The 23113-nt window shown below is 39.2% G+C and overlaps 1 protein-coding gene across 14 annotated transcripts in view; it reads left to right on the top strand.

The window, feature by feature from the left end:
- The window catches only part of NEK11 (NIMA related kinase 11), a 245575-nt gene that overhangs the window by 49846 nt on the left and 172616 nt on the right, over window positions 1-23113 (top strand). For all 14 annotated transcript variants that reach the window (XM_046678210.1, XM_046678237.1, XM_046678221.1 and 11 more), the window contains one exon: window positions 14160-14278. In XM_046678210.1, coding sequence (XP_046534166.1) covers window positions 14160-14278 — 119 coding nt within the window. The remainder of the gene's footprint in view (window positions 1-14159; window positions 14279-23113) is intronic.

Here is a 23113-nt window from a genome sequence, read left to right on the forward strand (position 1 = left end):
TAGGTGCAGCACTTCACCGTTTGTGCCCACCCCCCACCCACCTTTCCCCTGGTATCCACTAAACTGTTCTTGGTCCATAATTTTAAATTCCTCATATGAATGGAGTCATACACAGATTATCTTTCTCTCGCTGGCTTATTTCACTTAACATAATTCTCTCAAGGTCCATCCATGTTATTGCAAATGGAATGATTTTGTTCTGTTTTGCAGCTGAGTAGTATTCCATTGTATATATGTACCACATCTCCTTTATCCATTCGTCTGTTGCTGGACACTTAGGTTGCTTCCACATCTTGGCTATTGTAAACAGTGCTGCAATAAACATTGGGGTGCACAGGACTTTTGGGATTGCTGACTTCAGGCTCTTTGGATAAATACCCAGTAGTGGGATGGCTGGATCGTATGGTAGTTCTATTTTTAGTTTTTTGAGGAATCTCCATACTGTTTTCCATAGTGGCTGCACCAGTTTGCATTCCCACCAGCAGTGTATGAGGGTTCCTTTTTCTCCGCAACCTCTCCAACATTTGTTGCTATTAGTTTTAGATATTTTTGTCATTCTAATGGGTGTAAGGTGATATCTTAGTGTAGTTTTGATTTGCATTTCCCTGATGATCAGTGATGATGAGCATCTTTTCATGTGCCTATTGGCCATCAGTATATCTTCTTTGGAGAAATGTCTGTTCATGTCTCCAGCCCATTTTTTGATTGGGTTGTTTGATGTTTTGTGGTTGAGTTGTGAGAGTTCTTTATATATTATGGATATTAAACCTTTGTCAGATATATGACTTGCAAATATTTTTTCCCAGTTAGTGGGTTGTTTTTTTGTTTCAATCCTGTTTTCATTTGCTTTGAAGAAGCTCTTTAATCTGATGAAGTCCCATTTGTTTATTCTTTCTATTGTTTCCCTTCTCTGAGAAGGCATGGTGTCCGAAAAGATCCTTTTAATCCTGATGTCAAAGAGTGTACTGCCTACGTTTTCTTCCAGAAGCCTTATGGTTTCAGGTCTCACCTTTAGGTCTTTAATCCATTTTGAGTTTATTTTGGTGAATGGTGAAAAAGAATGGTCAATTTTCATTCTTTTACATGTGGCTTTCCAGTTTTCCCAGCACCATTTGTTGAAAAGACTTTCTTTTCTCCATTGTATGCCCTCAGCTCCTTTGTCGAAGATAAGCTGTCCATAGATGTGTGGTTTTATTTCTGGGCTTTCAATTCTGTTCCATTGATCTGTGCACCTGTTTTTGTACCAGTACCATGCTGTTTTGATTACTGTAGCTTTGTAGTATGTTTTGAAGTCAGGGATTGTGATGCCTCCCGTTTTGTTCTTTTTTCTCAGGATTGCTTTAGAAATTCGGGGTCTTTTGTTGCACCATATGAATTTTAGGATTCTTTGTTCTAATTCTGTAAAGAATGTCATTGGAATTCTGATTGGGATGGCGTTGAATCTGTAGATTGCTTTAGGTAGAATGGACATTTTAACTATGTTTATTCTTCCAATCCATGTACATGGAATGTCTTTCCATCTCCTTATGTCGTCATCCAATTCTCTCAGAAAGGCCTTGTAATTTTCATTATAGAGGTCCTTCACTTCCTTAGTTAAATTTACCCCAAGGTATTTTATTCTTTTTGTTGCGATTGTGAATGGTATTGTATTCTTGAGTTCTTTTTCTGTTGGTTCATTACTGGAGTATAGAAATGCTACTGATTTATGCAAATTGATTTTATACCCTGCAACTTTGCTGTAGTTGTTGATTACTTCTAACAGTTTTCCAATGGATTCTTTGGGGTTTTCTATATATAAGATCATGTCATCTGCAAACAGCGAGAGTTTTACTTCTTCCCTCCCTATTTGGATTCCTTTTATTCCTTTTTCTTGCCTGATTGCTCTGGCCAGGACCTCCAGTACTATGTTAAATAAGAGTGGTGATAGAGGGCATCCTTGTCTTGTTCCTGTTTTCAGGGAGATGGGGTTCAGTTTTTGCCCATTGAGTATGATGTTGGCTATGGGTTTGTCGTATATGGCCTTTATTATGTTGAGGTAGTTTCCTTCTATGCCCATTTTGTTCAGAGTTTTTATCATAAATGGCTGTTGGATCTCATCAAATGCCTTCTCTGCATCTATTGAGATGATCATGTGGTTTTTATTCCTCAGTTTGTTGCTGTGGTGTATCACGTTGATTGATTTGCGGATGTTGAACCATCTTGTGTCCCTGGTATGAATCCCACCTGATCCTGATGTATGATTCTTTTGATGAATTGCTGAATTCTGGTTGCCAAAATTTTGTTTAGAATTTTTGCATCTATGTTCATCAGTGATATTGGCCTGTAGTTCTCTTTTTTCGTGGTGTCCTTGTCAGGTTTTGGTATCAGCGTGATATTGGCCTCATAGAATGTGTTAGGAAGTGTTCCATCTTCCCTAATTTTTTGGAATAGCTTGAAAAGGATGGGTATTAAATCCTCTCTGAAAGTTTGGGAGAATTCCCCAGGAAAGCCATCTGGTCCTGGGGTTTTATTCTTTGGGATGTTTTTGATTGCTGTTTCAATCTCTTTCCTTGTGATTGGTCTGTTCAAATTGTCTGCCTCTTCTTGAGTGAGCTTTGGGAGATTGTAGGAGTCCAAGAATTTATCCTCCTCTAGGTTATCCATTCTGTTGGCATATAGTTTTTTGTAGTATTCTCTTATAATCTGTTGTATTTCTGCACAGTCTGTTGTTATTTCTCCTCGCTCATTTCTGATTTTGTTTATTTGAGCTTTCTCCCTTTTTTTCTTTGTAAGTCTGGCTAGTGGTTTGTCAATTTTATTTATCTTCTCAAAAAACCAGCTCTTTGTCTCATTGATCCTTTCTACTGCCTTTTTCGTTTCAATAGTATTTATTTCTGCTCTGATTTTTATTATTTCTCTCCTTCTGCTGACTTTGGGCTTCATTTGTTCTTTTTTCTCTAGTTCAGTTAGGTGTGCTTTAAGGTTGCTTATTTGGGATTTTTCTTGTTTGTTAAGATGTGCCTGTATCGCGATGAATTTTCCTCTTAATACAGCTTTTGCTGTATCCCATATGAGTTGGTATGGCATGCTATCATTTTCATTTGCTTCCCACGTATTTTTTGATTTATTCTTTAATTTCTTCAATGATCCATTGCTTGTTCAGTAGTGTGTTGTTTAGTCTCCACATCTTTGTGCCTTTCTCAGCTTTTTTCTTGTAATTAATTTCTAGCCTTATAGCACTATGATCTGAGAAGATGCTTGTTATTATTTCAATTTTTTTAAATTTGTAGAGGCTTGCCTTGTTTCCCAACATATGGTCTATCCTAGAGAATGTTCCATGTGCACTTGAGAAGAATGTGTATTCAGCTCTTTCAGGGTGGAGTGATCTATATATGTCTATTAAGTCCAATTGTTTTAGTTTTTCATTCAGCTCCACTATTTCCTTGTTGATTTTCTGTCTGGATGATCTGTCCATTGATGTGAGTGGGGTGTTGAGGTCCCCTACTATTATTGTGTTGTTTTTAACATCTTCCTTTAGGTCTGTTAATAGTTGCTTTATGAATCTTGGTGCTCCTGTGTTGGGTGCATAGATATTTATAAGCGTTATTTCTTCTTGATGAGGTGTCCCTTTGATCATTATATATTGTCCCTCTGTGTCTCTCTTTACCTGTCTTATTTTGAAATCCACTTGGTCTGATATGAGAATTGCAACACCTGCCTTTTTTTCCTTGCTATTTGCTTGAAGTATTGTCCTCCACCCCTTCACCCTGAGTCTGTGTTTGTCCTTGGGGCTGAGGTGTGTTTCCTGGAGGCAACTAATTGTTGGATCGTGTTCTTTAATCCATTTTGCCACTCTGTGTCTTTTTATTGGAGAGTTCAATCCGTTCACATTGAGAGTGATTATTGATGCATGTGGACTTAATGCTGTCAATCTGTCGCTCATTATCTTGTTTTCCTGTGTTTCTTTTCCTGTGTGCTTTAGACTACCCATTTAATACTGCAATTTCTTATGCTGGATTTCTTAGATTTTTCCTTATCTATGATTTGTGACTCTGTTCTGTACTTTATTTTAGTGTCTACCTTGAAGTTTGTATTTAGAATCTCGTGTATAATATAATCTATTCTCTGGTGGTCTCTTACCTACTTGACCAATACTGATTTAGACCCTTTGCTCTTCCCCTCCTAAATAATTATTTTCATTTTTTATTCCAACTCATCTTAGTAATTTGTAGTTAGAGTGCTAAGATCGTCCTTGTTTTGGTAGTTTCCTTATTTTTACCCTAATGCTATAATTGAGTATTTGCTATCCTGTTCTGGTTCTGTCCATTGGTCTCCCTAGTCTGTGGATTGTGTCCCCTTTCTCCCTTTTTTCTTTTTTCAAGTATGAGAGCCTTCTTGAGGATTTCTTGTAATGGAGGCTTTTAGTTACAAATTCCCTTAACTTTTGTTTGTCTGGAAAAGATTTAATTTCTCCCTCATATCTGAAGGAAATTCTTGCTGGATAGAGTATTCTTGGCTGAAGGTTTTTATCCTTTAAAGCTTTGAATATATCACTCCATTCTCTCCTAGCTTGTAGGGTTTCTGTAGAGAAATCCGCTGACAGTCTGATAGGGGCTCCTTTATAGGTTATTCTCTTTTTTTTCCTTACTTCCCTGAGTATTCTCTCCTTATCATTCCTATTTGCCAACTTTACTATTATGTGCCTTGTGGTAGGTCTTTTTACATTGACAAATCTAGGAGATCTAAAACCCTCCTCTACATGCATTTCTCCATTGATCCCTAGATTTGGGAAGTTCTCTTCAATAATTTCATTAAGCACACTTTCTGCTCCATTTTCCTTTTCCATATTCTTGGGAATTCCTATGATCCTTATGTTCTTACTCCTCATTGAATCCATTATCTCTCGGAGATTTTCCTCATTTTTTTAAATTCTTAGTTCTCTTTCTTCCTCTGTCTGGCGCCATTCAGCCTGTCTGTCCTCGATTATGCTAATTTTCTCCTCTATGTTGTCTACATGGGCATTCAGGGAATCCGTATTCTGTTTTATCTGGTCCATTGTGTTTTTCATCTCAAGTAATTCTGTTTGATTCTTCTTTATGATTTCAATCTCTTTTGTGAAGTAACTCCAGAACTCAGCTTGTTTCTCTATCTTTCTCTCTACCTCATTGAGTTTTTTGATTATAGCTGCTCTGAATTCATTATCACTTAGTTTACCTAATTCCAAGTCCTCAGGACTTAATTCTGTGTTTTTATTGTTTTCGTTCTGGTCTGGGGCTTTTATAAATTGCTGGATGGTAGAGGAGCGGTTTTTTCTCATGGTGGTAGAATTCAGTTGCAGTTACAGCCTGTCGCCACTAGATGGGGGTCAAGAGCGGCATGTTAGCTCTCCGCCTTGGGACAAGATGGCTGCGCCCACTGGCTTTGCTGGGGGGGAGGGGCTGTTACTCACACGCACCGGTCTGGGTTCAGATCAGTTCTGTTCTCTGGTCTCCCAAGGCCCTTGATTTATAGGGTCCCCGAGGACGGAAGCTTTCCCCCTGTCAGCGAGTCTCCACTGAATCAGCGGCAGGAGTCCTGGATGATCCCCCGGTCGTGCTTCCCCTCCCCCACTCCTTCCCGACCGGCGCCGCAGCAATCACAGACTCTAGGCGAGGGAGCGATGTTCTCTCCTACCGTTCCAGCGCCTCCGAGGCTGTCTGCAAGGTTACGATCTCCGCCTTCTTGGTATTGTAGGTCTCTAACGAGCTGGCATTATGTTTATTCTCTGAAATTCAGTTCTTCCAATCTTTTGTTGTATTTTGGAGGGGAGAGAATCCCGGGTCAGCTCACCCCACCATTTTGCTCCGCCCACTCCAAACTATGGAATATTTTAACTTTTTAACAAAAACGTTAAAAAATAAGGCCGTTGATTTTTTTTTTGCCTTTTTTTATTGCTTACAACATTGTGAAATTTCAGTTGTATGTTATTATTTGTCACCATATAAGTGCTCCCCTTCACTCTTTTTTTTTAAAGATTTTATTTTTCCTTTTTCTCCCCAAAGCCCCCCAGTACATAGTTGTGTATTTTTAATTGTGGGTCCTTCTAGTTGTGGCATGTGGGATGCCACTTCAGCATGGCTTGAAGAGCGGTGCCATGTCCGTGCCCAGGATCCAAACTGGCAGAACCCTGGGCCACCGAAGTGGAGCATGTGAACTTAACACTCAGCCGCGGGGCCAGCCCCTCCCCTTCACTCTTTGTGCCCACCCCCCTCCTCCCTTCCCCGGGTAATGATTGAACTATTCTCTTTGTCCGGTTTGTTTATCTTCCACATATGAGTGAAATCATATGGTGTTTGTCTTTCTCTAGCTTATTCCACTTAATATAACACCCTCCAGGTCCATCCATGTTGTTGCAAATGGGACAATTTTGCTCTTTTTTATGGCTGAGTAGTATTTCATTGTATATATGTACATACCACATTTTCTTTATCCAATCATTGGTTGATGGGCATTTGAGTTGCTTCCATATCTTGGCTATTGTGAATAATGCTGCAATGAACATAGGGTTGCATAAGTCACTTTGAATTGTTGATTTCAATAACAGATGGATACCCAGCAGTAGGATAGCTGGGTCATATATTATTTCTATTTTTAGTGTTTTGAGAAATCTCTGTACTGTTTTCAATAGTGGCTGCACCAGTTTGCATTCCCATCAGCAATGTATGAGGGTCCCCTTTTCTCCACAACCTCTCCAAAATTTGTTATTTTTTGTCTTAGTGATTATAGCCATTTTAATGGGTGTAAGGTGATATTTTACTGTAGTTTTGATTTGCATTTCCCTCATGATTAGTGATGTTAAACATCTTTTCATGTGCTTATTGGCCATCTGTATGTCTTCTTTGGACATGTCTGTTCATCTGTTCTGCCCATCTTTTGATTGGGTTGTTTGGTTGTTTTTGTTGTTGTTCAGTTGTGTGAGTTCTTTATATATTGTGGAGATTAATCCCTTCTAGGATATATGATTTGCAAATATTTTCTCCCAAATAGTGGTTTGTCTTTTTGTTTTGATCTTGGTTTCCTTTGCCTTGCAGAAGCTCTTTAGACTGATGAAGTCTCACTTCTTTATTTTTTCTTTTGTTTCCCTTGTCTGAGAAGACATGGTATTTGAAAAGATCCTTTTAAGATCGAGGTCAAAGAGTGTACTACCTATATTTTCTTCCAGAAGTTTTATCGTTTCATGTCTTACCTTCAAGTCTTTGATCCATTTTGAGTTTATTTTTTGTGTATGGTGTAAGATTGTGGTCTACTTTCATTCTTTTGCATGTGGCTGTCCAGTTTTCCCACCATTATTTATTGAAGAGATGATCTTTTCTCCATTGTATGTTCTTAGTACTTTTGTCAAAGATTAGCTGTCCATAGATGTGTGGTTTTATTTCTGGGCTTTCAGTTCTTTTCCATTGATCTGTGTGCCTGTTTTTGTACCAATACCATGTTGTTTTGATCACTATGGCTTTGTAGTGCATTTTGAAGTCAGGGACTGTGATGCCTCCAGCTTCGTTCTTTTTTCTTAGGATTACTTTGGCTATTTGGGGTCTTTTGTTGCGCCATATGAATTTTAGGATTCTTTGTTCTAGTTCTGTGAAGAATGTCATTGGGATTCTCATTGGGATTGCATTGAAGCTGTAGATTGCTTTGGGTAGATTTTAACTATGTTTATTCTTCCAATCCATGTGCATAGAATATCTTTCCATTTCTTTATGTCATCATCGATTTCTTTCAGTGATGTCTTATAGTTTTCATTGTATAGATCTTTCACCTCCTTGGTTAAATTTATTCCTAGATATTTAATTCTTTTTTTTGTAATTGTAAATGGGATTGTATTCTTGAGTTCTCTTTCTGTTAGTTTGTTATTAGAGTATAGAAATGCAACTGCTTTTTGTAAGTTGATTTTGTATCCTGCAACTTTACTGTAGTTGTTGACTATTTCTAATAGTTTTCCAATGGATTCTTTAGGGTTTTCTATATATAAAATCATGTCGTCTGCAAACAGCGAGAGTTTCACTTCTTCATTTCCTATTTGGATTCCTTTTATTCCTTTTTCCTGCCTAATTGCTCTGGCCAAAACCTCCAGTACTATGTTGAATAAGAGTGGTGAGAGTGGGCATCCTTGTCTTGTTCCTGTTCTCAGAGGGATGGCGTTTAGTTTTTCCCCATTGAGCATGATGTTGGCTGTGGGTTTGTCATATATGGCCTTTATTGTGTTGAGGAAATTTCCTTCTATCCCCATTTTGTTAAGAATTTTTATCATAAATGGGTGTTGGATCTTGTCAGATGCTTTCTCTGTATCTATTGAGAGGATCATGTTGTTTTCATTCCTCATTTTGTTAATGTGGTGTATCACGTTGATTGATTTATAGATGTTGAGCCAGCCCTGTGTCCCTGGTATAAATCCTCCTAGATCATGGTGTATGATCTTTTTGATGTACTACTGAATTCAGGTTGCCAGTATTTGAGAATTTTTGCATCTATGTTGATTAGTGATATTGGCCTGTAGTTTTCCATTTTTGTGTTGTCCTTGTCAGGCTTTCGTATCAGGGCGATATTAATCAGATATTAAGGTCACTGCTTTTTACTTAAAATTGTCAATGTAAAAATTAAAAGGAAAAATTAGTTTAATTTAAAAGAAATGTACTAATGCACTAATATAAAGCAATTCATAAACCCAGTAGTATGGCATTTGGGGTATGGCTTTAGCTGACATATGACTTTATATAAACATGTGTTCAAAAATAGAATCAGAATAATCCACTTCAAATAATTTGTCTTAGAAAACAACCCAGTGATTTATAGATGAAAGCATTATTTTGTGTCACTTAAAAGTAAGTTCTACCATTTTAGTCTTATGATTCATGTACATTTATCTCAGCAGGGAGAACACTTGGTCTAAAAGAATTTGAAAAAAAATTAGCAACTAAACCCAAGAATGCTTATTTATGTTATCAGACATAAATGTCATGATACTACGTGGCATTCTTTAGTACTATTTAATAGAGATTGGATTTTCTTATTTTGCTTTTAAGAGCATAATGTGGCTTGACATTTCCCCTACTTTAAATGTACTCTATTACAGTGAATTTCCAAAATTCTAAGGAAATGTCTTCAGGTTCTACAGTATGACAGAGGATCTCCTTCCCCTGCCCCTTGCACCTCCGTTCAGTGGTGTTCTCCTAAGTATTGTTACAGGCTTTAAAAAATGTGTCATTAAAAAATGATTCGTATTCAACCTTTACTTTCCTAAGTGCACTTTTTGCCCTCAGAATTTTTCGAGCTATTGGACAAAATGTTTCCATTGATGAGTGAAGTATTAAGTATGTATGACCCCTTTGTCTTATCATCCAGCAGTGTTTTCTTTTTAATTTTTTTCTTTTTAATTTTTTTTTATTGAGGAAGATTCACCCTCAGCTAACATCTATGCCAATCTTCCTCCATTTTTTGTATGTGAGTCACTGTCACAGCATGGCTGGTGAGTGATGTAGGTCCATGCCTGGGATCCAAACCCGAGAACCTGGGCTGCTGAAGCAGAGCTCGTGGAACTTTAACCACTAAGCCATCTGGCCAGCCCCAGCAGCATTTTCTTAAAGTGTGGTCCATGGATCGCCTATCCCAGAATCACTTAGGATGCTTGTTAAGAAATACAGATTCCTTGGTCCTCTCCAGATTTATTGAATCAGAGTCTCCATTGATATGGCCCAGGAATGTGCATTTTAAACTAGCAACTTGAATGATTCTGATGAATGCTAAAATTTGAAGTCCACTGAAAGGATGTATTAGAAACTTATTTAAAGGAGATGTGGAAACTTATTTAAAGGAGGGTGAGAGAACATCACTTTGAGATGTCAACCCAGTGAATTAGTAAGGGGCAGCCGTTTCATTTTTAAATGAAGAAGTAGAGCAGGACAATCTTGCAAGCTCCTTCCAGCCCCCAAATCCTGAGACTATTTTGTCCTTGATATTTGCTTCCTACATTGCAGTTTTGTTGTATTCAGGCTTCTGAGAAGGCTCTTCTTTGGTCTTTTAAACTGGCTGTAAGTGCTGCTATTGACAACTTACAAAAACATGGTTTAGTTCTTTTTAATCAAATCCTTTTAGGATTTAAAACTCTTTAAAAGCAATCAAAGATAGAGTTCAGAAACTGTATTTGTGTTGTTCTTCATTTCTTCAAGGTCTTGGCATTTCAAAGTCAATCTGGTCTTGGCTAACTGGGCTGGGGAGAGGGAAGAGATACCATAATCCATCAAATGGTACATTTTGGGTTATGGATTTTCAAAACCTTAGAAGTTAACATCAAGTCTTTCATTGCAACTTTCGAGGGGTGAGATTAGTGAAGGAGAGCATTTCTGTCAGCAATATAGACTTAGGGCAACATTAATAGTGGTTCAAGTTAGAGTCAATACTCTTTTCATTAAAGTTTTTTTAGCAATAAAAGTCATCACTAAATATTTCTCAAAGATAAAGTTAAGAAAACAGAATGCACCTACAGACACTGTAATAAGAACTTCTTAAACCGAGGTGTGACATTTCATCAAAAACGTTTGACTTGAAAGATGGCTTAGAGAATGAAGGTAATAAATGCTTTTCATATTGCTAAGTTAAAATCAGACTGCTTCACAAAAAATTATATTCTTTTTTTGTGATATAAAAGCGTAATTTATTGTCTTAATCTGTGAGTGACTTGTCTACCTTAATTAAGTCCTAAGAAAATCTACAGAGGGTTTATTAAAGAACAAAGTAAATACAAAACAAATAGTTTTTCCTGGAGATCAACATGCAAAATGAAGATTATAGGAGGAGTAACTTGAGGAGGATGAGAGCCAGCTCTCTGATTAATTTAATCTTTTGGCGTTCTATCTTCTTGTTGACTGAACACGTCCCTTGCTTAATACTAAGAACAAGTATGTTTCTTCTTCTTATGGTTCTACCCAGAGAGCAAAGGGGAGTTCGTGTACCTCCTTTTGACATTCTATTATGATACCTACTATTGAAGACCCTGTTTTTTTTTCAATACTCTCAATATATATTCATATAGTCACAAGAAATCATGCACACACTTAATATCAATGCAGGAAACAGACAAGCAACTTCTACTCACTATTTGAGGAGACAGCATAAGGAGGTGATTGTCAGACTAACAATAAATGTCACCCAGGGAGGGTTCTCCCATTATGGCAAGATAACACACAGAGAAAATAATTCTGCTCCCTCACAAAGAAAATATACCAAATCTGATGCAAAATATGTAGAAATTCATATTTCTTCAACCAGCACAGTTTAAAAATGACTATAGGAAATGAAAAGCAGCATTGCAGTTTGAGGATAAATTCCTAAAAAGAATGCTATTTTAAGGCACAGACAAATTTCTCCAAATTTCAGTATTATTACAATTGGGGCAGACAATTACATATACAAAGGCTGTTTTCACAAGGACAACCGTACTTATGTGTGACTTTCCTAAAGTGAGAAACATCGGATTGAAGCAGGTAGATTCACTGATATTTCTTTAAGGCAAGTTTTTCTTCGTTTTTTTTTTTTTTTAATTTCTTCTTCCCTCCCTCCTCCCTTCCTTCCTTCCACCCTCCTCCCTCCTCCCTGCCCTCCCTCCATACTTCTTTCTCTCTTTCTGTCACTCTTCATCTGAAACTATTCAGGAAGAAGATGGCAACACGTAGTTAATTATCTTTCTGCCACTGGACATGTTTTATCATATTCAGAGAATCTAAATGGGATATTGAAAGGAGATATTGTTTTAAATTTTTTTTCTTTTTTTGTGTGAGAGAAAGGTTTTCTAGAGTCCTCATGAATAGAAAAGGAAAACTGGGCTTGGAAAAATATATACATTTACAACAAACCTTTCATCTGAAGGGCTTTCGTGTCTACTTTATAGGATGTTATCGTAATCTATTGTCAAAAAATGTTTTGTGCAACTTATGGAAACATTTGGATGGTACACCTTGTATGCTCCAACAGAACTTTGATAAACTCTAGGATTAAAAAGAGAAGGGATATAAAGGCAGATTTGGAGAAGAAGAAGGAAATGATGGTCTTTTTGACAAGGAGTCAAATATTCGATTCACTGTATTTTTGAATTCCAGCAAGCTTTGTTCTCCTTGGCCTAGAAAATCTAGCAAGAAATTGATTTTCAGTGAGGGAGCAAGTTGAAGGTTTGATATGCCACTTTTGACTTGTCATGCCCTATGTGGAAGGAGAGAACATACTAGACAAATATTTGCACATTTCCCTGAAAGGAAATAAAAGATGCATTACAAATGAGTTAGTCAGTTGACCTCATGTTGTTTGATTAGAAGTGATTTCCCTTTGATTATTTCACTACCTATAAATGCTTTTCCTTTGCATTGAACGATGACGACTCTGTCGGGAATAGTCTGTGAGTAGCTTAATGTTTGGCTCTCATGCTCCTTATGGATGTGGCAAGTACCTCTCCTCTTCACGGGCCTGTGTTGTTGGCGTTCTTCAAGGACCAGACAGTTGCATTTAACCCATCCTTTTCTTTGGAGAAACACTTCTCAAACTGTCACTAATTTTTCAGTGTTTTAAGATCAAAGGGATCAGGTCTAGGGGTTCTTCAAGAGAATTTAACATTATGTGTTTTCATCTCTATGCTTTGAAATACATTAATGTAAGCATAGTCAGAAAGGGTCTGGTATCAGACACTGGCCCACAATTTTAGGTGTTTGTCTTTGTGATCATGATTACTTTTAGGAACCAAATATTATTCTTTTACATTTCACCAGTGAATGGAAGGACAGAGACTGACTAAATGCTTAAGTGGTGGGTTTGGACCCTACATAAATCAATAGTTGCTGTATTCCTGAGAGTTTTGCTGTAGTTAAATTGAGAAAAAGAGAGTTAAGTCATCCCAAGGCACACGTTAGTGTGGGCATATCAAGCCAAAAAGAATCTATACTCCAGCAGCCAGCCTTGTGTGGACAATGTAAGCACTGATTTAGTTTCACCAAAACATCATCACTTTATGGTAAATTAATATCACAAATTTGAATTTTAGTGGCTTTATAGTTTTAATTTGTGTACATGTTAGGATTCTACAGTTAAATAAAACACTAAGCATATGAAAGTTATTCCTAGCTATATAGGTGATATGTGGGCAAATATGTAATGTAATGTAATAAAAATAAAGTTTTAGGTAACATTTAGGTAATGTAATAAAAATAAAAACATTTTAGGGGCCAGCCCAGTGGCACAGTGGTTAAATTTGCACGTTCTGCTTCTCAGCAGCCTGGGGTTCGCCGGTTCGGATCCCGGGTGAGGACATGGCACCACTTGGCACGCCATGCTGTGGTGGGCGTCCCACATGTGGAGTGGAGGAGGATGGGCACGGATATTGGCTCAGGGCCGGGCTTCCTCAGCAAAGGAGAGGAGGACTGGCAGTAGTTAGCTCAGGGCTAATCTCCCTCAAAAATAAAATAAAATAAAAATAAAAACATTTTAAAAGGGTTTTGTCCTTGAGTGATATCAAAGATAATCACAGCCAGACATGACTTAAGGCAGTGAAAACAGTTTATTCAGTAACTACTGACAGTGGGGGAAAGAGCAGAGCTCCATTGTGATATGTGCAGAAGTAACTGGACAATTTAAAGGGAGAATAGGGTGACCAGTATGGGCCTGAGCAGAGTTAGGGAAGTGAAAAATTATAAAGGGCAGGAAGGGGATTGGTCCCTGTGTATCTGGGTTTGCTAGCTGGTGCTTGTAGAAGTTAGGCTCCTGCCCTCCCGCAGAGACTGGGAGACGGGGGCTCTCTCCTGAGCTGTGGGCTGGAACAAACAGTGAATTCTTTTGGCAGCCTTGAGTTTTCTCAGGCAGACACTTTAAGAGGGCCTGGGATCATCCTAGGGATGTGGCCTTGAGCTGTTAGAAATAGGTTAGTATTTGTTCAAGTCTTTATAGGCCAAGGTTGAGGCCTATAAAGTCGAGAAGAGGGCTCTGAGAAGCCTGGTTAGAGTATGGTCAAGGAGAGAATCTTTGTCGGTGATAGTTACCAAGTGACAGTATGCCCTCACTGTCTTATGATAAACAGTGACTGCTGTGTATTAACTGTTATTGAGAGAGCTTGATTTGAACATCTTATAACTGAAAAGAAAATGAAAATTTATTCTATTTTGTTTCAGGGCCGAGATCTGGACTGTAAAATTCAGGAATATAAAGAAGCTGGAAAAACCTTTCCAGACAGTCAAATAATAGAATGGTTTGTCCAGCTCTTGCTAGGAGTTGACTATATGCATGAAAGGTATGTTCATTTGTTACTGAGAGCCATGATTTTTTTTAACAGTCATGTGTGAACTTGAAAAATGAATTTCGGGGAGTAGAATTGAAAGGAAGCAGGTCCAAAAGGCAAGTGACTATAGTGAAACATCTATAATGCTTTTCCATGAGGAGACTGTGGAATGATTACATCTAGAAGATTTACTTAAATAGCTTTTTTGTTTTTCTAGAAATCAAGTTCATCTAACATACTAGACAGAAACTTGTATTAAACACGTTCCCCGATATCTGATCATATTCTGGAAATCACAAGACATTCTCAGATACCTTTAGTGTGCTATGAATTTGTTATGTCTTATAACAGGCTTGAGCTATAAATACCCTGGCATGCTACAAATGAATTGCGTGATCACCTTGGAATGTGTCAAGGCACATATGGATGTGTTCACATCCCAAGAGGAGTTGAGTAATTGAGGCAGGAAATATTCTTTGGCCTCAGAGAGATAAGTACTCAGACCAAAGGCCAGTTTTGACATGAAATATCTGATAAAGAAAGTCAAAGTATGTTTTATGAGTTTAATTGTCTATAGTTTTCATTTACAATCTCTGCCTCAAAAATATATTTTAAAACTTTTTTATTATTTTTCCTATATCTCAAAAGTAAGAAATTTTAGCTATTGAATGTTTTACCTATAAAATAGTATGAATACGTTTGAAATGATGCACATACATAGACAAATAAAAGTAGATAATATGAGATGTACACATTAGCTTTCAACTTAGGAGTGGACAGAACATGTGGTAACATTCTTCTTGAGCATAAGTGGAAATTTGTAGGGTACACAAAGGTCTGGCTATCCATGGATGTCAGATAGCTTAAATGTGTCACCTGTGGTTTCTGATCATGTGAAAAGTAATCGGATTATTCTGTGCTTTGCTGTGTATCTTCTGAAACATATGCTTGGTGATATAGATAGCCACTGACTTATTGACAACTCATTACAATCTTTTGAATGATGTCAAACTATCCCGAGAGATGATGATAAAGAATATCAAATGATCTTTTAATAAACCACCTAAAGTTGCTGAAATTTAGGACATCTGTGCATTTATGGTTTTATTGGTATTTATTTTCTTTACTATTCCATAGAATATTTATTAGCTTTACATAAGGAAAATAACACATGTGAAGATACCAGATTTGGTGTTCTATGTGCAAAATAGAAAACTGAAATCTGGTTGATTTAGGAACCGCAATTTTTTTTTTTTTTTTTTTTTTTGAGGAAGATTAGCCCTGAGCTCACATCTGCTGCCAATCCTCCTCTTTTTGCTGAGGAAGACTGGCCCTGAGCTAACATCCATGCCCATCTTCCTCTACTTTATATGTGGGACGCCTACCACAGCATGGCTTGCCAAGCGGTGCCATGTCTGCACCCAGGATCCGAACCAGCGAACCCTGGGCCGCCGAAGTGGAACGTGCCCACTTAACCGCTGCACCCCCGGGCCGGCCCCAGAACCCAAATATTTTTGATATATTTGGATCTGCTTAATAATAGTTAAAATAAGTGAGTTTAAAATAATCCCTCAAAGAGAGGATTTAAATTTTTTTCAAATTCTCCAACATTCCAAAAAGTGATTAAATGGAGCTAAATGTTTGGATATTTGTGGATCTGTGGATCTGAAATAACATCCTTTGTGATTCAGGTAGTAAATGATAGTGCTTCTTATTCATTATGTTAGTATAACCAACTGTAAAGTTTTTCTCTATAGACAGAGAAATTTCAATTTTATATTTAAGTTCATTTATTCATTTATTAAATAGTGATAACTGGAAAGTAAGGCCTAACCACAAAGAGCGGTTAGTAAACCAGTGGAGAGAAAACATGTACCCAAGTAACTATAAACAGGGTAGCATGGTGGATGTGCAGGACTCAGAGTCTCTGCTATGTACTGGATTATGGCCCTGGACAAGCTGCTTAACCTCTCTGAGCCTTGTTTCCTCATCTGTAAAACAACGATAACAATGGGACTCTCCCTGCTTACTTAGCCAGCCTGGTGGTCTAATGGTTAAGATTCAGACCTCTCACTGCCATGGCCTGGGTTTGTTTCTCGGTGAGGGAACCACACCACCCATCTGTTGGTTGTCATACTGTGGTGGCTGCATGTTGCTGTGATGCTGAAAGCTGTTCCACTGGTATTTCACTGGTATTTCAGCAGGGTCATTCATGGTGGGCAGGTTTCAGCAGAGCTTCCAGACTAAGACAGACTATGGGGCCAGCCCCATGATGTAGTGGTTAAGTTTGATGTGCTCAGCTTCAGCAGCCCAGGGTTGTGGGTTCAGATTCCAGGCACAAACCTACACCACTCCTCAACCATGCTGTGGTGGTGACACACATATAAAGTGGAGGAAGATTGGCACAGATGTTAGCTCAGGGTAAATCTTCCTCAGGAAAAAAAAAAAAAAACAGACTAGGAAGAAGGACCTGGTCACCCACTTCCAAAAAAATTGGTCATGAAAATTCTATGACTGGCAGCAGAATATTGTCTGATATAGTGTTGGAGGTGAGAGGATGGCACAAAAAGCCCGAGCAGAGTTGTGCTCTTCTGTATGCAGTGTCACTAGGAGTTGGAACCAACCTGATGGCACTAACAACAACAACCTTGCTTACTTATAGGGCTGTAGGGAATATCTCAATGCATATTCAAATAGGCAAATAGGCAAAACACTGAGAAATGTCCATTTACAGTAGAATGGATAAATAAATTTTGGTATAGCCACACAGTAGAATACTGCTCTACAATAAAAGAATCACACACAATTGATACGCATGACCTGGATGAATCTCAGAGACATGATGTTGGTGGAAAGAAGCCAGATGCAAAAAGAGTACATACTATATGACTCCATTTATGTGAAATTCGAAAATGGGCAAAACTAATCTATGGTAAGTCAGAATAGAGATTACCCTTGGATGGGGATTTTGACTGCAAGGGGCACACAGAAACCTTCTGGTATGCTGGAAATGTTCTATATCTGATCTGGGTAGAGGATTACAAAGGTGATATATATGTATAAAAATTAATCAAGCTTAAGATTTATGCACTTTAAGGTAAAATATACTCTAATGTAAGACAAGTGATGAGTGCCAAGAAGAGAAAAATTTAAGTGCCATAGGAGATCTGAAAAGGGGTATGTTTCTATTTGGGAGAATCAATGAAGGCTTCTTGGAAGAGTGATATTTGACGCAAGGTAGGTTTTGAAAATGGTCAAAGGTGGCTCAGAGCTTTCTAGGTTTAGGCGACAGAGTGAGCAAAGGCACAGAGCTGGGAAAACATGGCACTTTCAGAGTTAGTGATGAGTGGTTGAGTTGGGATGGCTCTTGGGATACATGAGTGAGGTTGTGAGGAAAGGTAGTTGAGATCAAGTTGTGGAGGGCTTTATTTTGTAAACGTTGATGCCATAGAAGTCTTTTGAGTGGGGCTACAATATAACCAGAGCTTCAGGAAGATTAGATGACAAATTATGGAGGGGAGAGAGGGGAACTTGAGTTATCCATCTGGAACCTTTTATAATGTCCATGCGTGAGGCTGTTAGATCGGAACCAATGTGGCAGCTGTGGGCAGGATGCAGAAGGATGAGAGTGAACTTGATAAGTAGAAATGACTGGGCTTGAAATTAAGTGGGTATGTGAGCTGTGATAGGAGAAGGTCAAGGATGAACCCAAGGTGAGTGAGAAGTTGGGAAGACACGTTTGAAACAATGATACTGAGTTTAATTGTGAATATGCTGGATGGAATATGGAGAGACAAAGAGAAAGAGAGTTAGAGAGAGACAAGGAAGTTAGAAGTGAGGCCCTAGATCTTGAGAAAACACCAAGACTCATCTGGGTTCCTCCAATATCAGATGCTTGAACCCAAAACTGGGGTACAAGAAGTTTATCTAGGAGGTGATCTCAGGAAGCAGAAGCCAGTGAGTGGGGAGAGAGAGTGAGATGGGGAAGTGAGAGAAGCCATACAGGGCACGTTATCGAGCTGGTTGCTGCTGTGGTAGAGGGATACAGAAGCAGCAGTCATCTACACCTATATGTTTTAAATTTGGGGCTCCTCTTTTTGCATTTTTTCAGAGCTCTTTTGAAAATTCTCGCCTGTATATAACTATTGTTTTCTAGCACTATTATGAATTTCCTCTTGAAAAATTCCTCATATTTCTGGGAATTTGGGGTGGAATGGGGAAACAGGTATCTCCATCTTGATCCACTCTCCAGAATAGTTTGTTTTTCCTTTTTTGGTGAGGAAGATTGGCCCTGAGCTAACATCCATGCCAGTCTTCCTCTGCTTTGTATGTGGGATGCTGCCACAGCATGGGTCAGTGCCTGTGATCCAAACCTGCAAACCCCGGGCCGCCGAAGCAGAGTGCACAAACTCAACCACCATGTCACCAGGCCGGCCCCCAGAATAGTTTTTAAATGAAGAAATGCTACCTTATTTCTGATCATAAATACGTAATCTACTTTTCACTTCTGTTAGTTTTATAAATATTTAATTTGCATAGATCTAAAATATGTTTCCTGTGAAAAATAAACTATCTTAACTGTCTGTTAAATTTAAAACAATTTAAATCCAAAAGAATTATTCTATTAACACGGCATAGACACATATATAATGATGTAAAATAAGTGCCACAGGAGATCTGAAAATATCTGAGAATATTCATAGTTCACTAAATCTACCTTGAGAATATGGCACTAAAACTCCTTCCTGCTGAAGAAAGTCATGCTGTGTTAACAAAAACCCTCCATCTCAGTGGCTTACAACAATCTTGTGTTGCATGCTGGCAGCTGCAGATTGGCTGTGAGTCTGCTCTACGTCCTTCCATTCCAGAACCCAAACTGAAGGAGCAGCTCCTATCTGGGACGTGCTTTTCTCATGGCAGAGGGAAAAGCAAGAGAGTTAGTGGAAACACTCCATGACTCAACAATTCTGCTCAGACCTGACAATCACCCCGTCCACTCAGATGCCATTGACCAGAGCAAGTCACATGACCAAGCCCAGTGTCTGAGGGGTAAGGATGCCCATTCCTCCCAAAGGGGACACTCACTGCCAGGCACAAGATGTGTGAATATTTGAGAACAAGAATACAGACTACCATAATGTTTCACTAAGCTTTCAACTTAAATCTTTCCAACTATAGTCAGTAAAAATAGATCTACCTACAAAGCATTATTGCAGCCTTTTCCTCATATGTTCTGTAGTATACATTAAAACATATTTTGAAAATTACATAGATTGCTTACAAATGAGTTAGGAAGAAGATTGCCTTGGAAACAATACATGGGAAGAAGTTAGGTTTGGTTCTTCTGTTGCAAATGCCTTGCCAATTGTTCTAGTGTGGGTGATGGTTAATTTTATGCGTCAACTTGAGCAAGCCATGGGGTACCCAGATTAAACATTGCTCCTGGGTGTATCTGTGAAAGTGTTTCAGGATAAGATGTGTATTTGGATCAGTGAACTCAGTAAAGCAGATTGCCCTCTCCAACGTGGTTGGATACCATCCAATCCCTTGAGGGCCTGAACAGAACAGAAGGTAGAGGAAGGAGGAATTTGCCCCTTTTTCCTTCCTCACTGATGGAGCTGGGCCATCTGGTCTCATCTCATCTGCTCCTGCCCTTGGACTAAGAGACTTAGCTCAGTGACTCGCCTGGTTCTCAGGCCTTTAACCTCAGACCGAATGACACCACCAGCTTTCCTGGGTCTCCAGCTTGTCAATCGTGGAATTTCTCAGCCTCCATAGTTGCGTGAGCCAATTCCTCATGATAAATCTCCATGTCTATCTAGATCTTCATCTGGATCTGGATCTCAATCTCCATCTCTCCTGTTGGTTCTGTTTTTCTGGAGAACCTAAGACTAATACAGGACAGCAACAGAGGAGATTAAGAAGACCCTGAAAAACCTAAGAAGAATGAGGTTACAGAAGAAATGAAGATTTTTTTTCACTTCTTTGGAGCTTTCCTGTACATATTTTAATCTGGTTTATTTATACATTTGTAATATTCTAAATCTCTAGCATATGGCATAAACACGTAGAAATAATGATGTTAAAAGCTGAGAATATTCACAGTTCACTAAAAGCTATCTTGAGAATGTAGCACTAAAGCTCATTCCTCCCTGTGGGCCTGAACTTCTGGCGCACAGACAGATCTAAATATTTCAAAGGTGTTTGTGTTCCAAGGCAGTGTTTGTGGGACTTTGGAACCTTAGACAGAGCTAGAACTTTCCCGTCTCTGAAAGTGCAGTCCTGTAGGCTTTCTTCTCTTTGGTCCGATTAATTGGCTTTTCTTTGAAGCATCATCTTCTCTGGATGCCACAGCATCCATGGGAAGCACCCATGTTTCCTTGGGGGCAGAAACAATGTCTTCTTCTTCTTTTGTTGTTCCCAGTGCTAAGACAGAAACCGAAAAGCAAAACAAAAAACCCCCAAACTCCTTTCTGTTGAAGAGGGCGTTCACACAGCTTAGATTTTTTAAGGTGAAGGACAGAGCAGCCTCTCTGCAGAGACCCCGTTTGCTGGGGTTCTTGAGGCCTGGCTGATGTTGGTGCTTTCACAGTGGAGGAGAGACCAGGGCTGGGCCACTTTCCCTACATAGGACGACTGCCTCGGCACCTAGCAGCCCACATGTTTCCCCAACCAGCTTGCTGAGGTATTGTGTTAGAATAGCTAAATATTCCCTGAAAGGTGACATGAGGAGTTCATTTTTAGTGCAGTGAGGCTCCCAGGGAAGGAACCTCCTTGAGAATCTAGGTCAGTGAACTTGCCGAGGGATGGAGGTGTGCTAGCCCAGGTTTGAAGATGGAAAAGCAGAGAGAAGTTGTGGTGTCACTGGAGATTCTTGCTTTCTCCCAGCTCCCACCGCTTGAGGATGTCCTGAAGTCACTTTTTTCAAGGAGACCCCACCCCAGTACCAGGTACAGGCAACTCCTGCTGTGTTGGCTATATGAATGTTGGAGGAGGACCTGACTCTGTCCCTGACTCACAACACAGAGGGCTCGTCATGGTTGTGAGGGTCCACAGTACCGATGAGGAAGCCAGGCAGGCACCTCAGAATCTAGGACGGAGGCCACACGACAGAGACCGGCAATGGGGGCTGCTTGGGCCGTGCATCACCAAGGAGTCATTGCTTGTGCAAGCATCTTCAGCAAGAAGAGTTTGCAGTTCACCCTGAGACCCTGCCAGATGAAGGACAGACCTGTGGGGAAGGAAACTGAGGTTTCAGGAACTATTAAGATAAGGGCTTAAAGGGACATGAAGGTTAAATTGTCCAGACCTCTTCCACAGTCCTGCCTTGGGCTGGGGGCCCGAGAAACACACACTCTATCTACTTCCACAGGCTGTTCTTCCCTCTGCTGCGGTCCTGGAGGCTGGAAGATGTAGAAAACGACCTGATGGAGGAGACAGAGGCAGGAGCTCTACTGTGTATTTGGCCACAGTTGTCATCTCTTCTTAGCCAGGTCTCTTAACTCTCTTAGGCATCCTGAAACTTGGAAACGAGAGCAATCTACCACTCCTAGAGATATGGTGTGGGACGTATAAGATAATAGATGGAGAGCTACTTTGAGCTTTTTAGAAAAAATATTTTATATTTTATATAAATTATCTCTATTACTAGTCACTTTGTTATTTCTTGGATTTGATTTTTATATGCTTTAAAGGAAAAGATACTAACCAAATATATGACAAGACTTTCTTGCTGGAATTAGTTTTTCTTACTATAATCATAAAGTCAATAAATTATACTTTTAAAAAATTTACCAAATAGTGTTATATCTGCTCTGTTGCATAGAATTTATTATTCCATTACCATGGTGCCAGCTAATTACTTCTCAGAACTGCTTTCTAATGTATACTCGCCTTTTTCTTAGGACTGAGGAGGGCTCAGCCTCCCCAGGGCTGTGGGGCTCTGATGGCAAAGGAGAAGAGCAGGAGAATGGTCACTGGGCAGGCGCTCAACGGTTCCTGCCTCACCAATGGAACCCCAAGAGTGGGCATAGAGGAGGCCAAATTTTATTTAACCCTCTTTTGTTAAATATAATTGTTTTCCTTTTAACCATTAAGTAGTCAACAACGTGCTCATGCACTGCCCAGCTCTAGATTTTGTAGGCATGTAAGAAGGCAGGAGAGAATATTGATTAAATGCAAAGTTTCTCTTGTTTTTTCGGGTTAATGAATGAGCATAGGTAGATGGCCTTCATTTTTGTGCCCTCTTTGTTTAAAATCAACATAGTAAAACAGACCTGGATGGGAATAGTGGTTTGTGGGGTCAAACAGAACTGTTTATACTCATAGGCTGTGTGACCTTGGGTAAGTTATTTAGATTTTCTAAGCCTTGATTTCCTCCTCTTCAGATTGGGCATAAAAATAGTAGCATAAAGCGTTAGATTATGACACCTGGGGTTATTTGCCCTAAAATGAAGTGGCCCAGACTCTTGGTGCCCAGTTTTATGCTTCCCTTTCGTCTCCACTCTTGAAAGCAGGCTTATTCCTCTCTAATTCTCCGAAGCCTTAAAGACAACAAAGAGTATTTGAGTTCGAGGAAACTCCTGCCATCATCCCCAATTCTTCGTCTTATATACAATTCTGATTCCATTCCCTGTTTGAGTGTGTCCATTTGTCTCCTATGAAGTAAAGTAGGTGGGCTTAGTAAGTGGCTTTTCTTTGGCCCTGCTCCTCAGTCATGGCTTGTAGCTTTGCTCTGGATGGCTGAGGTCTGACCACTGTACCAAGGTAACATTACTACACCTGTGTTATCATTAATCGTAAAGGTAAAAAAAGAAGTATTTTTATAACTAGTCCTTCTGGTGTAAC

This window comes from Equus quagga, chromosome 1 (assembly GCF_021613505.1).
Source record: "Equus quagga isolate Etosha38 chromosome 1, UCLA_HA_Equagga_1.0, whole genome shotgun sequence".
NCBI lineage: Eukaryota > Metazoa > Chordata > Mammalia > Perissodactyla > Equidae > Equus > Equus quagga.